The sequence below is a fragment of the Poecilia mexicana genome, unplaced genomic scaffold (assembly GCF_051168715.1).
Source record: "Poecilia mexicana isolate PSO_F unplaced genomic scaffold, ASM5116871v1 scaffold_17, whole genome shotgun sequence".
Lineage (NCBI taxonomy): Eukaryota > Metazoa > Chordata > Actinopteri > Cyprinodontiformes > Poeciliidae > Poecilia > Poecilia mexicana.
In genome coordinates this window covers 11,084,647-11,098,527 of record NW_028263386.1, presented here as the reverse complement: position 1 = coordinate 11,098,527, position 13,881 = coordinate 11,084,647, and the positions used below count along the sequence as shown (strand labels likewise).

Sequence of the window (13,881 nt, the reverse complement as noted above, 5' to 3'; positions counted from 1 at the left end):
TGACAGTTTATATGAAATTAAAGTGTGTGTGTGGCCTTATTTGATACAGAGATGGGGCCATTTTTCTAACTTGTGACTGTTTTACATAGCTTATTGGAGTTATTCATACATCAGTCAAGTATCTTGACTATCAATTTGGCCTCATGGCATCACAACGTTAAGTAAGCATCGAATCTTTATTATACACTTTAATAAAATTTTGAAAACTGAAATTAACATAGGATCTTGTAACTATTAAAAGTATCATTGGTTTGAAGAGCCAATCCTCTCGATCAGTCTGCATTACGTCGCTTTAGCTTCCGGAAGTTAGTCGATCTCTTTTTGTAAAAAAAAAAAAAATCTCTGTCAAAGTAAATGTTAATTAAAAGTATGTTACAGCGATATATACCTGACCTTCACTTAGCTCCACATAGTCGTTCAATGTTTTGTTTACAAGGCCTGATTTAATTTTTTCCTCCATTCATTCTAGTTTTTTTTTTTTTTTTTTTTTTTTTTTAAGAAGCACCACATTGTGTTACTTTTATTGTGAAATCTATTGCCGGAAGTCTTTAGAGTTAAGTTGAACCGTGCAGACTGCAGTTTTTAGCTGACACAAGACACGAACACGACAGGTGAGCTTGAAGTTTTGCCACATGCTTGAATCTTGCATAGTTTTACATTATGTTCAATAATATACATCTACTTCCTTGCCTTATTAGTTAATGTCTTTAAACCACAATGGCTAGATTTGTTTTTCGTTCTGAAGCAGGACCGCTTAAACTAAGATTCAAAATTTGAAATCTGTTCAGTATTTCTGGGCCAAGTCTCTGATTCATAAACTGCTTTTTTAGAGTTTTAGAAAATATTTTATCAGTGGAAATCTCTTGATTCACTGAAACTGCTTGTCGTTAAGACAAACTCCTCATGCAGGGACAGCCTGCCTTTCTTGCAGAACCTGTTTGCGGGCTCCTATTTTGTGAAAAGTTTAGACTTTAGTGTAACATTTTGTCAGGATTTGCTGAGACTTGGAAAATCCAGGAATTTCAACAAGACCAAGAAACATGAATATGGTTTTATTTGCTGGCTACTGAGTGAGTTTCACACAGATTTTGTAACGAGCTGAACAATGTTTTTTGTTGGCCAATTTTTTAAAGTTACACTTTTCTCTATTACAAACAAATTCCATGAATTTTACGTGAATCTAAAGTTTCACGTACAATTTTAGGTGTATACAAAAAGCTTTTCCACTTAAGCACTGATTGTCAGATTGTGTACCCATGAGTCAAAATGTCTCCTGCAGAATTCAACGTACAATATTGAATATGTAAACTACTTCATTGCAAAGAAGCTGATTTATTTCAGTTTATTTATGTAGCATTTAATCACACGTTTCCTGAAGTAACTCTACAATAAAGAAGTCAGTTAAATCCAATCATACACACAGATTCCAATACAATCCAAATTAGTCGATGCAGTTAAGCTGCGTTTGTGATTAAAATGTTTTCTGAACCAGGAGATCGCAGAGTGTCACTTGTAGCATTCACTCCTCCTGGATGAGTAAAGAGTGTTGGGGTTTCTGTGCAATGCGAACATTATCAAATGGAGAGGAAGGATGGAGAGTTAGAATTAAATAAAGACAAGTGGTACTAAAGATATACATCTTTTAAATATTTCAAATGACAGTAAGCTTTGTCAACTGTCCCAACCACCAACTTTTATTAGGACTAAAGTCCCACCATTGTACCATTTGTTTTGGCATCTAAAGTTTAAATGCATTACATTTCTAATTATATTTACCATATTTAAAGACTCTTAAATCATTTTCTGATGCATTAAACAGCTATAGGTATGGGAGGCATATCTATTGTATTGATTCACTGAATTAGCTGTTTTTGGAAATTTTTGGAAATATCGGGTATGATTTTTTTCCGTTAATGTGCTCTTTGGGCTTCCAGTGTTCAGACTGATGCCAGTCCACTCATGGTCTGCCATCTTGTTTTACAGCCATGCTTTACAACTTGGATTTATTTGGACTTTGAATTCAGGTCAACTCCTAGAGTGGAAGATTAAAATAAAAGCATGTTTTAAAAATTATTTTCTGTGATTTGTAGCTGTAGGAGAAATTGAACTTTTTGGGCCAATGGCAAAAAGCTATAAAACAGTAGATTAGATTCATCCCTGTTTCGATACACCTGAGTTAAATGACTGAATTACCCCTGAGTACAGAATTGCTCTCTAATCTTTTTTGCATTTGTATTCTTGTGTTCTGTCCAGCAATTTAGCACTCTGAATGCTAAAAAGAAGCCCATCAGATTTGTTTGCAACTTTTGCTATAATGCTTTAGGTTCATTTAAAATGCAATAGACATGGAGACAGAAAAGAGGAAGGAGAATAAAGAAAAGAACAGAAAAAAATAAAAAGGAAAGAGAGAGGTAAGAAGAGAGGAAGAAGATACAGACAGTACAAGAAAATGCCCTAGAAGTCTGTTTATATCCCTGCAGAAAGAGAAAAAACTAAGAATCCACAGTGACAAACATGCGTACACATACCAACACCTGTAACAACTGTAAAGCAAACTGTAGTAATTAATCCAAGATGTATTTAACGGCAACCCCACAACCCAAGATGGTTTATCTGTAAGGGCCTGAATTCAAAGCTTATGATGGGAAAAAAAAATTATATAGTTAAATATTTAACATTAAAATCAAACCAAATATAAGAGAACAGCATCATATCGTCATCATTTATCTCCATCTGTCCTGTCCTTACAGAGATGTGGTGGGTGGCGTGGGTCCTCGCTGCTTTAGTGTTTCTCTTCTGCACTCTGGATGTGTGGTACTTCCTGCGAGCGGGCGCCGTTCTTTTGCGGGCCTGGTTTCAACCTCCGGTGTGGGACGTCACGGGAGAGCAGGTCATGACGGGACGCGTCACTCCACGCGACATCGACATGTGCCACATGAACAATGCCCGGTACCTCCGGGAGTGCGACTTCGCTCGCTTCTCTCTCTACATGCGTAACGGTGTGTTCAAAGCAACGCGGGCCCTCGGAGCCAACCTGGTGGTGGGGGCCACAACCATCCGCTACCGCAGGGCTCTGTGTATAGGAGAGGGATACGATCTGTGCAGTCGGATCGTCACTTGGGATGACAAAGCTTTTTTCCTGGAGCAAAGGTTTGTGTCCACTAAAGACAGACTGGTGTGTGCCGTCATGTACTGCAAGCAGAGTGTGATACGAAGCAGCCCTGACAAGATCTTACAGCACCTGTGTAAAAGGAAGGTAAGAGAGGGAGTGAAGGCTGACGGGATGAATCTGGGCACGTACTAGCAGCAAATGACAATAATCGTGTGTTTTGCTGCTTGTAGGTAGAGCCTCCTGAGTTTCCAGAGGACCTGCAGCATTGGGTCAACTTTATTTCTGCCAGCAGCCAGGCCCTGAGAGCTGAGAGTGGCCTTGAGGAGAAGAACAAATAGTTGGACGGACAGTATGTCGGCCTGAGGCTCGCCATCATCTCAGAGAGAAATTAATAATCTGCACAACTATGTCACTGCTTCACTGTTGTGCCTGTTCTTTGAACCCAGTATTTAAAGATGTAACACTGGAATATTGGTGTACATTGCATTGAAAATGTACGGATGTACGGCTTTACATCACAACTTTTCTAACTGTAAATATCTAACATATGGCAGGTTTTATAGCAGCAGCAATAAAACTTATCCATGGGTTAAGGTGTGAGTTTCTTACTGGAGCAAAATGTGCTTTTAAAGCATAAAAATATTAGAAATAAAAATGACTTCTTCAGCTTTAACATCTGAATACATTGTTTCTGTTGTACCATCTGAGGGCAGCTGTTAACATATAGTGCTAATTTTTTTTTCTACAGAGGTAGAAAAATCTTCAGAACCCATTAGCTTCAGGTTGTTTGTTTAGTGCGTCTAGCTTTAACGTTATAGCTCTCACTAATTTGACTTGGTGTCGTCCTTATGAGCAGAAGTTTGCTTTTCATTTGTGGCCTCTGAAATATCCATTTAACAACCTAGTTTTACTCATTGAACTGCTGAATTGCAATGTTCAAACAAGGTGCTAACTACAAGACTGTTTTCCACTTGAGCTGATGTTTGAGCAGCCTTATTAAAGTCTACAAGGTAAATGGTTATATAGTTTTTCTTCTGTCAATAGGACAATGACAACAACTACATGAATTAACAAATTCATGTAGACTAAGTGTTTTTTCTGTTATCTTCTTGTTTTATGCAAGTTAAACATTCACATTCAGAGGGAACATATCTGTATGACTGCTATAAATCGCTGGAAAAGATAGGAAACTCAAGATAAGGCTTTTCACCTTTGTTAATTGAGTCTTGTCTATTGTTACGAGATTAATTGAACATGTAATCTGACTATAATGTTTTTTTACTGTTATCAAATCTGCTTATCCTAATGTGTCTTACTATAAAGAATGTGGGTTTTTTTTTGGTCTGAACAGCTGGTCGGGATAAAAAATAAAAATGTTCTACTTTATTTAAAATAGTTTATATTTTCTTTCATAGGAGAATTTTGCAATATTTGAATTTTGGATGAGCGTTTAGTACAATTTCTTTTAAATACTTTTAATTAATAACAGTATTACTACATTCCATGAGGTAGCTGTTAAAAAATCAAAAAGAAAAACCGCATTTGCATAATAAACCTGTAACCATGTCAACAGTCAGCCAATGAAGGTCCGTGTCGTCACACATCAGGAAGTCATGTCCATTGAACCTACCGGCTTCTTGAAGTTGCATCCTGTCCTATGGTAGCGCCTTCTGAGGGACGCACGGTGAGTTTTACTCTTGTAGATATATGCTTCTGATACGTTTTTGGACGGCGCTGGTATTGCGCCGTAGTTTAATGCAAAGTGGCGACTTTTGCGTCAGAATTTGCCCCCTGTGCCTCCATAGGCCGGCAGCCTCCTACTGCTAACAGCTAGGCTAACAGATTTGACTTCCAAAGCAGGTTTATTTGAAGGCAGCTGCGCTAACTTCCCACTCGTGTCAAGGTTGCAGTGCTTGGCTGTGGGAATATAAGGTCTCTCTGTTTTAATTCTGGAAACATCGTAAGCGGCTCTGGAAAGCTCAGTTCATATTATATTGAGTACCTTCATTCAAGTTGATTAGTGTTAGTTTTTATTTAGTAAAATACTAAAATGTATTCTTACATTTGGAATCAAAAACTGAATATTATTGAAAGTATTTTTAAGCCATCCCATACATACTGCTTGTTAAAACACCTTTGTAAATTATAATTTGGTGCATTAGTTTTTATTTGTTGAATCTGTGTTTGGACTCTTGTTCCAGAGATGATGCTGCTGGTGCTGAGCGCTCTCCTCCTCCTCTTCTGCAACCTGGATGTGTGGTACTTCCTGCGGGGGGCCCTGGTTTTTGTAGAAGCATGGTTCCTGCCCAGAATAGAAGACATACTAGCTGAGCAAAGCATCGATGGCATGGTCCTTCCTCATGATTTAGACTACCTGGGCCATATGAACAACTCTCGATATCTGAGGGAGTGTGACTTTGCCCGCTTCCACCACTACATGAGAAATGGGTTGTTCATGGCCTCACGTAAACTTGGGGCCAAAATGGTAGTAGGGGCCTCCACCATTCGGTATAGGCGCTCTTTGGCCTTCAGAGAGGCTTTCCAGATTCGTACCAAAGTGCTAGGCTGGGATGATAAGGCCTTTTACCTAGAGCAGCGCTTCGTGTCTAAGAGAGATGGCTTTGTATCTGCAGTCATGCTTTGCAGGCAGAATGTGGTGGGCAGCAGTCCAGAAAGCATCATGGAATTTACCTACAAGAAGCAGGTGAGTAGTTTTGCGCATTGAGTGTAATTGATAATACATAAACAGTTTGTTAGGGAAAACGCTTAGATCATATGAACATTTCTGAGCACACTTTGTTGAAGAACAGCATTTGCAACAGCTTCATCGAATAATAATTTAAAAACTCCCCATTGAAGGTCATTTTCAAATAATTGTATTTCATAAGCAAAAAATATGAAATCAACTTTTACAAAGAACTTAATAAATCAAGCTTACATGGAGTGCATAGATACGTATCCAAAAAAAATAAATATAAAAATGTGTTTGCAATTTTGAATGTGTAATTTGGTATTGCCATTACTTTTTTGTGTGTTTTTAAACTTTTACAGTTCCCATCAGTTGGTTATTTGGTGCAACTTGAACTCAAGGCTCAAACCTTCATGTGAATTTTAAGAGTGTGTTTAATGCTGTGTTTATTTACAGATCGAGTGTCCACAGTTTCCAGAAGAGCTCAAACACTGGATCAGCTTCATTTCAGCCAGCAGTCAGGCGCTGAGAGCAGAAAGCGGCCTGGAGGACAAAAACAAGTGAAGGCACACAAGATACTTTGGTATCATGAGTGGCGACGCATATCTCAGCATTGCACACACTCAAACATACCCGCACCTTTTAGAGTGTTTTAGTCATCTTCAAATACTCTACGTATTCTGATTTGGGGCCAGTCTCACACACTGTTTCTTAATTGTTTGGTTTGTTTGATGTGAAAAAACTTTATTTACTGCAGCTAAGAATAAAAGAAAAAAAAACTTGAACTGAATGAAACGTTTACTTTATAATAGTGAATCCAAAACAAAGCTTTATCTTTGTGACTTACCAAGTAGTTGACTGTGAGTTGGTTGTTTTCAGACATCTTCGTTTTCATTTGAAAACATCGCTGAATTTCAGATTAGCATGTAGCGCAAACATTAATATTCTACCGGCATAAATGCATGTTTCAAAACAATCTGAATATTTTTCAAGCCTGTTTCTTATAGTTTATCAACAGAGTTATAACTTAGATAGAAAAACCAAAAACATGTTTAAGGGACTATTTGAATGGGTATATTGAGCATGTTTTGATGAGGTTTGATCCCATGATCAGTATTTTTTGAAGAGGTTATTACCTGTTAACAATCTGAAAGGGAATACTCCATTTTTAAAAAAAATATAGCTAAACATTTATCAGCACTTTACTTTACCAGGTTGAGAAAAAAGAGCCATTATAAAAAAAGATGACCTCTTTATTAGAGCTGCATGTGATTTTTAAGGGAATGTTTTTGATTGGCAGGTATAATAATCAACAGCTAACAGGAGGTTGCTGGCAACTTTTCAAAATCTGCCACGCACAAGAGAGTATGAGTGTTTTTGTGCTCTTATTGAGAAAAAGTTGAAATGTGCAAACTTGTCATTTATGCATCAGAGTATTCTTTTTGTGACCAAATTAACGTATTGTCCTTAGTTAGAGATATTAGATTTTTAAAAATGTATGCCTAATCTTTTATGTATTTATGCTGTCAATGCTCTGTTTAGGAAATCCTGGTTAATACCTTGAAGTTTGAGGATATGGATTGTATGTTTATTTTCCACTTACTGTTCTATGATTTATGGAAAATTATTTGTCAGATATTATTTATTATGTTTATCTTAATGCATTTTAAAATAAAAATGCACTGAACCTTGTTTTTGGGTCATTTCTTACAAATGAAGTACAGATTTTATTGTGGTTTAATGTTCCTACATTTAAGATATGATACTGGTCAAAACTCTGACTGACTGTCCCTGCTGAACAAAAGCACGCCACTTCCATGGATGTTTCAACACTGGAGGCACTGCACTTTTGAGGCTGTGTAGCATGACTGTTTCTACTGTCCTTCTAATCAGCAAATGAAAAAAGATCCTTGTCATAAAGGGACTTATCTACTACTTGTAACACATTGACTAAATGTAAACATTTAATTGAAACCTGCTTTAAAGAACAGGCTGATTCATTGAGGACAAAAAGGAAAATGTTTAGTAAACTATAGACATGCCAGACATCCATAGGCTTTATATGCCATATTGTGAGAGCTAACTTCAATACAAGAGTTCTTATTTAAAATGAAATATATTTAGCTTTATTCAAAGTGACAAAGCCAAATAGCTTTATTCAATGTGATCAGTGCCATTTACCCACATAGACTGACAAACACATCCAATACACATGATTGATTTTATATGCAGTAATTCTCTTTTGTGCAATAAATATACGTATACATTCTGTTCTATTTTAAATTTTGGGGTTCTTGTACCAATTCCTGATGTGACATTGCAAAATGTCCCAATTGTGGTACTAGTAAATGATTATCTTAATAAAAATATTTGAAATTCAAAACAGAATAATCACCATGAAGCAATGTGTGTTAAATAAATTTGAGTAATAAATGAATCAAAAATTATCCAAGGCCACAAAATTTATTTCAGGTATTTCAAATTACATTAACTATATGTTCAACATTAGATGTTCATACATAAAAATCTTAAGAAGTTAATATGATGGTGAAAACCCATTTTTTTGCCCTTTAAGCGATTTTTCCACATGAATGCAAGTGTAATAAAGTGAACTAACCAAATAAAATAATAATAATAATTTAATAATACTTATAATTAGGTTTGTAAAGGGAGTTTGTGTTTTTGCATTTATTGTTGGTCTGTGTGTGAAGCAAAGACAGCTCTTAGTTTGAAGAATCTGTATTTGTCTCTAAATTAAATGTCCTCCAGTTTCCGGTGTCGTTGCTAGGCCACGCCTTCATTCCCTTCACTTCCTGTAAACAAAGCAGCGGTAGCCACCCAGAACCAGTGTGTTCTTGTGTTTTCCATTATTTTCTTGCTCCTCTGTTGTGTTTTTAAAGATGGCTCAGGGTGGAGTGGTTCTGGACAAGGACCAGTTTAACTGTTCCATATGCCTGGACGTGATGAAAAACCCAGTGACCATCCCCTGCGGACACAGCTACTGCTCGGACTGCATCCAGAACTACTGGGACCAAGACGACTTTCTCGGGGTCTTCGTCTGCCCGCAGTGCCGACAGAGCTTTAGCCCGAGGCCGGTGCTTGCCAGGAACACCATGCTCACCGATGTGGTGGAGAAATTCAAGACAACTACGCTCCAGGCTGCCTCGGTGCCGAGGGATAACCGATGTCTGGCCAAAGCTGACGACGTGGAATGTGACGTCTGCACCGGGAGGAAAAGCAAGGCTGTCAAGTCCTGCCTGGTGTGCCTGGCCTCTTACTGCGATGTCCACCTCCAGCCTCACTACGAGTCCGCTGCCTTCAAGAAACACAAGCTGGTTTCGGCCTCCAAGCGGCTCCAGGAGACGATCTGTCCCCAGCATGACAAGCTGCTGGAAGTGTACTGTCGCACCGACAGGCGCTGCATTTGCTACCTGTGTCTAACAGACGAGCACAAAGGACACGACACGGTGCTGGCAGAGGCAGAAACACAACACATTAAGGTAGCAACACGTTATCTCGGTCTAAGTATTTGCTCTGAAAATACTTAGACTCACAAGTCACCTTGATTATGGCGACCTGTGGGTCAGTTTTTATTTTTTGTAAGAGCCTTAGTTTTATTTTTCAGTCCTAATCATTTCTATGTGGAGACGCATTCGGTCAGAGACTGGATTCAGACAGTTTCTATAGTCGACTGGCTCTGATTAGTGATAAGGAGGTAAAAAGCCATTTCACCCCTCCCCCTCAAAATGCTGCATTATAACGAATACTATTTTCGTTTTGCATCCAGTAGCCTGTTCTTTAACACACATTGTTTTTCACTTTAATGAAATCAGCTAGAGGCTCTGACTACGTGCTTTTTATGAATTATAGGGTGGGGTTAAGGTTAGGTTAACCCTCTTACTCAAAAATTGCTCGAGAGAGGCACCATCCCCTCTGTGACCTTGCCTACATAACTGGGTGCAGATAGTGGAAATCTATTAGAATTTTCTAGACATTTGCACATTTTTAAAGCCGTAACTTGCAGAGCGGTTACCAAGCATTAATATAGCAGCAAACAGTACCTCACCAGAACTGTTTACTGTACAGTAAACATCATGATAGGATCAACATACCTGCACTAAAACCGGTTGTGGCAGTGTGATGCACTGGAGTTCATTTTCTTAAGATGGAACTGAGATAAGATTGATGGGATTTAGAAAATACCAGTTGTTTTTGACTTGAACTCCTCAGGGAGTTCAAGAAGGGTCAGAAGGGTCAGACCCTAATTCAGACTGAAATTTGAAATTCAGTGATCAGACGATGAGTGTGAGGAGACATCCTCATAGTCTGAGAGATTCAGAGAATAGTTGGCAGGGAAGATTTGCCCAGTCTGGTCTTTGGGTGGATTTACAATCAGATCTGACTTGCTTTTAACAGCCTATTTTTTATAAACACACACCAGAGTAGGGTTAGAGTTAGTAAATTAGTAAATTAGGATTATTAAATGTACATGTAACCCCTGTTGCTCTTTTGTTACTTTGAACAAATTTAATAATAATTTCACCAGACGCTGCACACAAACAAATCCAAAATGGCTGTGAGTTATCTCAACTGATAAACAAAATAAATGACTCTGCTTATTATAAATATTTTTTTTTTTCTTTTTACTGTAATTTAAGGTTTGATATAAAGATGGTGACACAGATTTAGTTCTTGTGGGTTTGTTGTCATGTTTCTGAAGCAGTTCAGTTGATTTCTGGCAAAACATGGCATTCAAATAGTATTATTTATTTTTCTTTTATAGGTTTTACATGAGATGATCATCAGATATTCTGTGGATCTTTAGAAAGGCAAACAGGTGATTTTTTTCCTTGTTTTGTAAACATGATTTATGATTTTAAAATGTCCCCTAATTCTTTCTTTCAGATGCAGCTTGGTGACATGAGGCAGAGCTCGCAGCTCAAGATTCAGCAAAGAGAGAAAGAGGCACAAGATCTGAGACAAGCTGTTTTTTCTCTCGCTGTAAGTGTTGACACACAAATTCTTCCTGTTAAATGATTAATGTCCCATTACTCAGTACAATACTTAACTTGCTCTTTATTTACACAACAGCTGCTGCAGCTATGTATTCTCATAGAGCAGATGTTTTTTTTTTTTTAATCTTAAATCTTGCCTCGCTTGCTGACTGCTGTGCGTTGGTCTGTGTCTCCCTCTAGCGTTCGGCGCGGGCCACTGCCGAAGAGAGCGACGCCATCTTTACGGAGCTCATTCGCCAGATAGAGCTGAAGCGCTTTGAAGTGAGAGAGCTCATCAAAGAACAGGAAAAGACGGCCATCGGTGAAGCCGAGCAGCTGCTGGACCAGATCCAGAAGGAAATCGCCGAGCTGAAGAAGAACGAGGCCGAACTTGACCTCCTGTCCCACACTGACGACCCCGTCCAGTTCCTGCAGGTGATTCCTTCAGACTAGTTCTGCGGGCGGTGACTCGGTAGCACTCAGCCTAACGCTGTCTCCTCTCCGTGTCTGTGCTCAGAGTTGTCAGTCCGTTCATGCCTCACCTGCGCTGTCAGCTTCTCCTTTGCTCAACACGAACCCGAGCCTCTCCTTCAGCCCAGTGATGACAGCCGTGTCCGACTTCAAGGTACTGCTGCAAGAAGTGTGCCAGGGAGGATTTGTCAGCATCTATGAGAAAGGTAGACACACTTCAAGAGGGGTTTTGAAGGGACATTTGTTCCAACCACTGACTGATCTAATGTTTCTCTTTTCTTTTTTTCTTTTTTTTTTAGTGAAAGATGTTACAATTGTGATGACTCAGAATCCTGAGTCCTCAGAGTCTCAGTGTGACTCTCCTCTCGCTGGTGAGGCTGGGGCAGCTGGGGGAGCTGCACAGATGGAGTCACCAATAAGTGAGCTCGTTAAGATGTCATTTAACCCATTTAGACATGGCTATGAGACCTTCTGCATTGATTATATTAAAGATGTACAAATATTTGAAATGGGTATATATTTTAAGTCACTTGGGAAAAATCCCACATGATAATATTTGTTGTTTTAATCACAAGTGCTATTTCTATAAAATCAATAGGCCTTCAGCATTTCATATTGTATACTTGATAATTTCATAACTGCCATTTTTATCTATAATTTTTTTAATCAAATATTTCTGATTTGCAAGACTAATACCCAAGCGCTATATACAGTGTAATAATTATTTAATTTAGAATCTGCTTGACAACAAAAACACTTTTTCTTTTCATAAGCTTATAAATGCAGGCATAACCAAAACCAATAAATTAGAATATCATCTGCCAAATTAAGGAGCTTTTAAAAATGACAACCTGCTTGACTTCAAGCCCACATTTCTGTTTTAATTTTTTTTTTTTATTTGTCTGATGTAATACTCTAACTTTATATGTCATATTTTCATTAACTGCAAGTGGAAAATCAATGCAAATAACAGAAGTAAGAACTTAAAAATATCAGCCTGAGTGTAATTAATCTATGTGTTTTACTTAGTGAATTAAGTTAATCATATAAATTAACTTTCCAATAATATTCAAATTTATTAATTGGCTTGTACATTCAGGCCAATGGCTTTAGTTAATGTTAATAAACAAATATTATTAACATACAAACTATTAAAGAAACTTTTCTTACAAAGTAACGATGGGCAGATTTTTCATTCTAGCCCAATAGAAAAAGTTGTGTATTTCTATACCGTTGACATTAGCTCTGTTTATTTATTTTTTGTTGTTTTCAAAATTAATCTTTTTTCCTGTTTATGATTATGTAGAGAAAAATCTACCTTGTTTATTGAAAGGCAAAAAGCAAACTCTGACTAGTAGCTGTTAAATCCTATGATTTCAGTGGTTTAATTGACCACAGATTTCATTTTGATATTTTCTCCCCACAGACACCTAGAATATTTTAGATCAGTTCATCATGAATAATGCAAAACCTTCTCTCTCGTTTCGTTTTTCTTATGTGCAGTGCGGTTTCTCTGTCCCACTTAACCAGTGACACACGGATGAGATGTGTTGTGTGTGTGTATGTTACGTTACACCCGTGTACCTGTTTGTGTAATTTGCCGTGTTTTTGTTGTCCTGCTGAATAAAAGATGTTTCCCTCCTAACATTTTCCTTTCAGCCGAAACTCCTCTCAGCATGTTTGTTTATCGCACAGTTCGCTGAATCTGCATGAGATTCTGTCAGTTTCAGTTTGGGAGGCTCCATAGTAACTCTATTGCTCTGTGCTCGTAGTTCTGCCCCCTCCTGGTCTGGACCAACCAGCTGTCAGTCCTCTCAACCCGTTCTTTACCCCGGGACCATTTGCCTTCTCACCGTTTGGTAACTAGAGCCATCACATTAGTGTAGCATTTATTCCAAGTCACTGTTACATGCGCTGAAATTTGTAGTAGAAATTGTAGATACGGAAAAAGTTATTGATACAAAACAATCTAACATTCAGATGCTTTAACGCGTAGGTAATTCAGCATTGTATTTACAATACAAGCTTTATTTCCTCACATCATTTTATCTCCTGCAGTAAACTGATCAGATTTTGTTGTTTCTGCTGCCTCAGCTTGGTGCAACGTTCCATTTCTTGTTGTGTTTTCTTTTCGCTCAGGTTCCAAACTCGCGACTGGATCCAGACAAAGACACCTGCAGAGACGGCCTCACTCAAGAAGAAGATAAATCCTGCCGGACATCAGACTGAACATCATACACGCACCCACATAACCTGAATATCGTTTCATAAGTCAAGAATGAGACCTTTTTGAATATTTTATCTGTGGACACTAGTTTATTGACTTTAATCAGATATATTTCAGTATTTATTTACAGATGATGCATTCAACTTAGTGTGAAGCAGCTAAAAGCATGAGCAACCTACTTCACTGTATTTCAGTATTGCTAAGAGGGTCACCCTGTGTAGTGATGTGGTTTTATGCTTTTATAAGTATTTTTTTAAGCAGTGCTTTGTGAACAGTTATTTTCTTTTGTAAACTCATTTGTGACACATTAAAAAAACATCATCAGCTTATTTTGAGACTAAAGAATATTTATTCACTGAAGGATTTTATAAACAGTTTCACTTGAAAG

The 13,881-nt window shown here is 37.9% G+C and overlaps 3 protein-coding genes across 3 annotated transcripts; all 3 read left to right on the top strand.

Moving 5' to 3' along the window:
- Positions 1–508: 508 nt before the first annotated feature.
- On the top strand, positions 509–3,705 carry LOC106905881 (protein THEM6-like). The gene is made up of 3 exons (XM_014970923.2): positions 509–611; positions 2,751–3,256; positions 3,343–3,705. The coding sequence occupies exons 2-3, from the start codon at positions 2,753–2,755 to the stop codon at positions 3,448–3,450; spliced, it is 612 nt and encodes a 203-aa protein (XP_014826409.1). The 5' UTR covers positions 509–611; positions 2,751–2,752; the 3' UTR covers positions 3,451–3,705.
- Positions 3,706–3,926: 221 nt separating this feature from the next.
- Positions 3,927–7,493, top strand: LOC106905890 (protein THEM6). Its single transcript, XM_014970932.2, has 3 exons — positions 3,927–4,796; positions 5,314–5,816; positions 6,258–7,493. The coding sequence occupies exons 2-3, from the start codon at positions 5,316–5,318 to the stop codon at positions 6,363–6,365; spliced, it is 609 nt and encodes a 202-aa protein (XP_014826418.1). The 5' UTR covers positions 3,927–4,796; positions 5,314–5,315; the 3' UTR covers positions 6,366–7,493.
- Positions 7,494–8,596: 1,103 nt separating this feature from the next.
- On the top strand, positions 8,597–13,822 carry ftr67 (finTRIM family, member 67). Its single transcript, XM_088014427.1, has 7 exons — positions 8,597–9,301; positions 10,707–10,802; positions 10,997–11,230; positions 11,313–11,472; positions 11,566–11,685; positions 13,039–13,125; positions 13,406–13,822. Exons 1-7 carry the CDS (start codon positions 8,702–8,704, stop codon positions 13,471–13,473), a joined length of 1,365 nt encoding a protein of 454 aa, XP_087870553.1. The 5' UTR covers positions 8,597–8,701; the 3' UTR covers positions 13,474–13,822.
- The last annotated feature ends 59 nt before the right edge of the window (positions 13,823–13,881 follow it).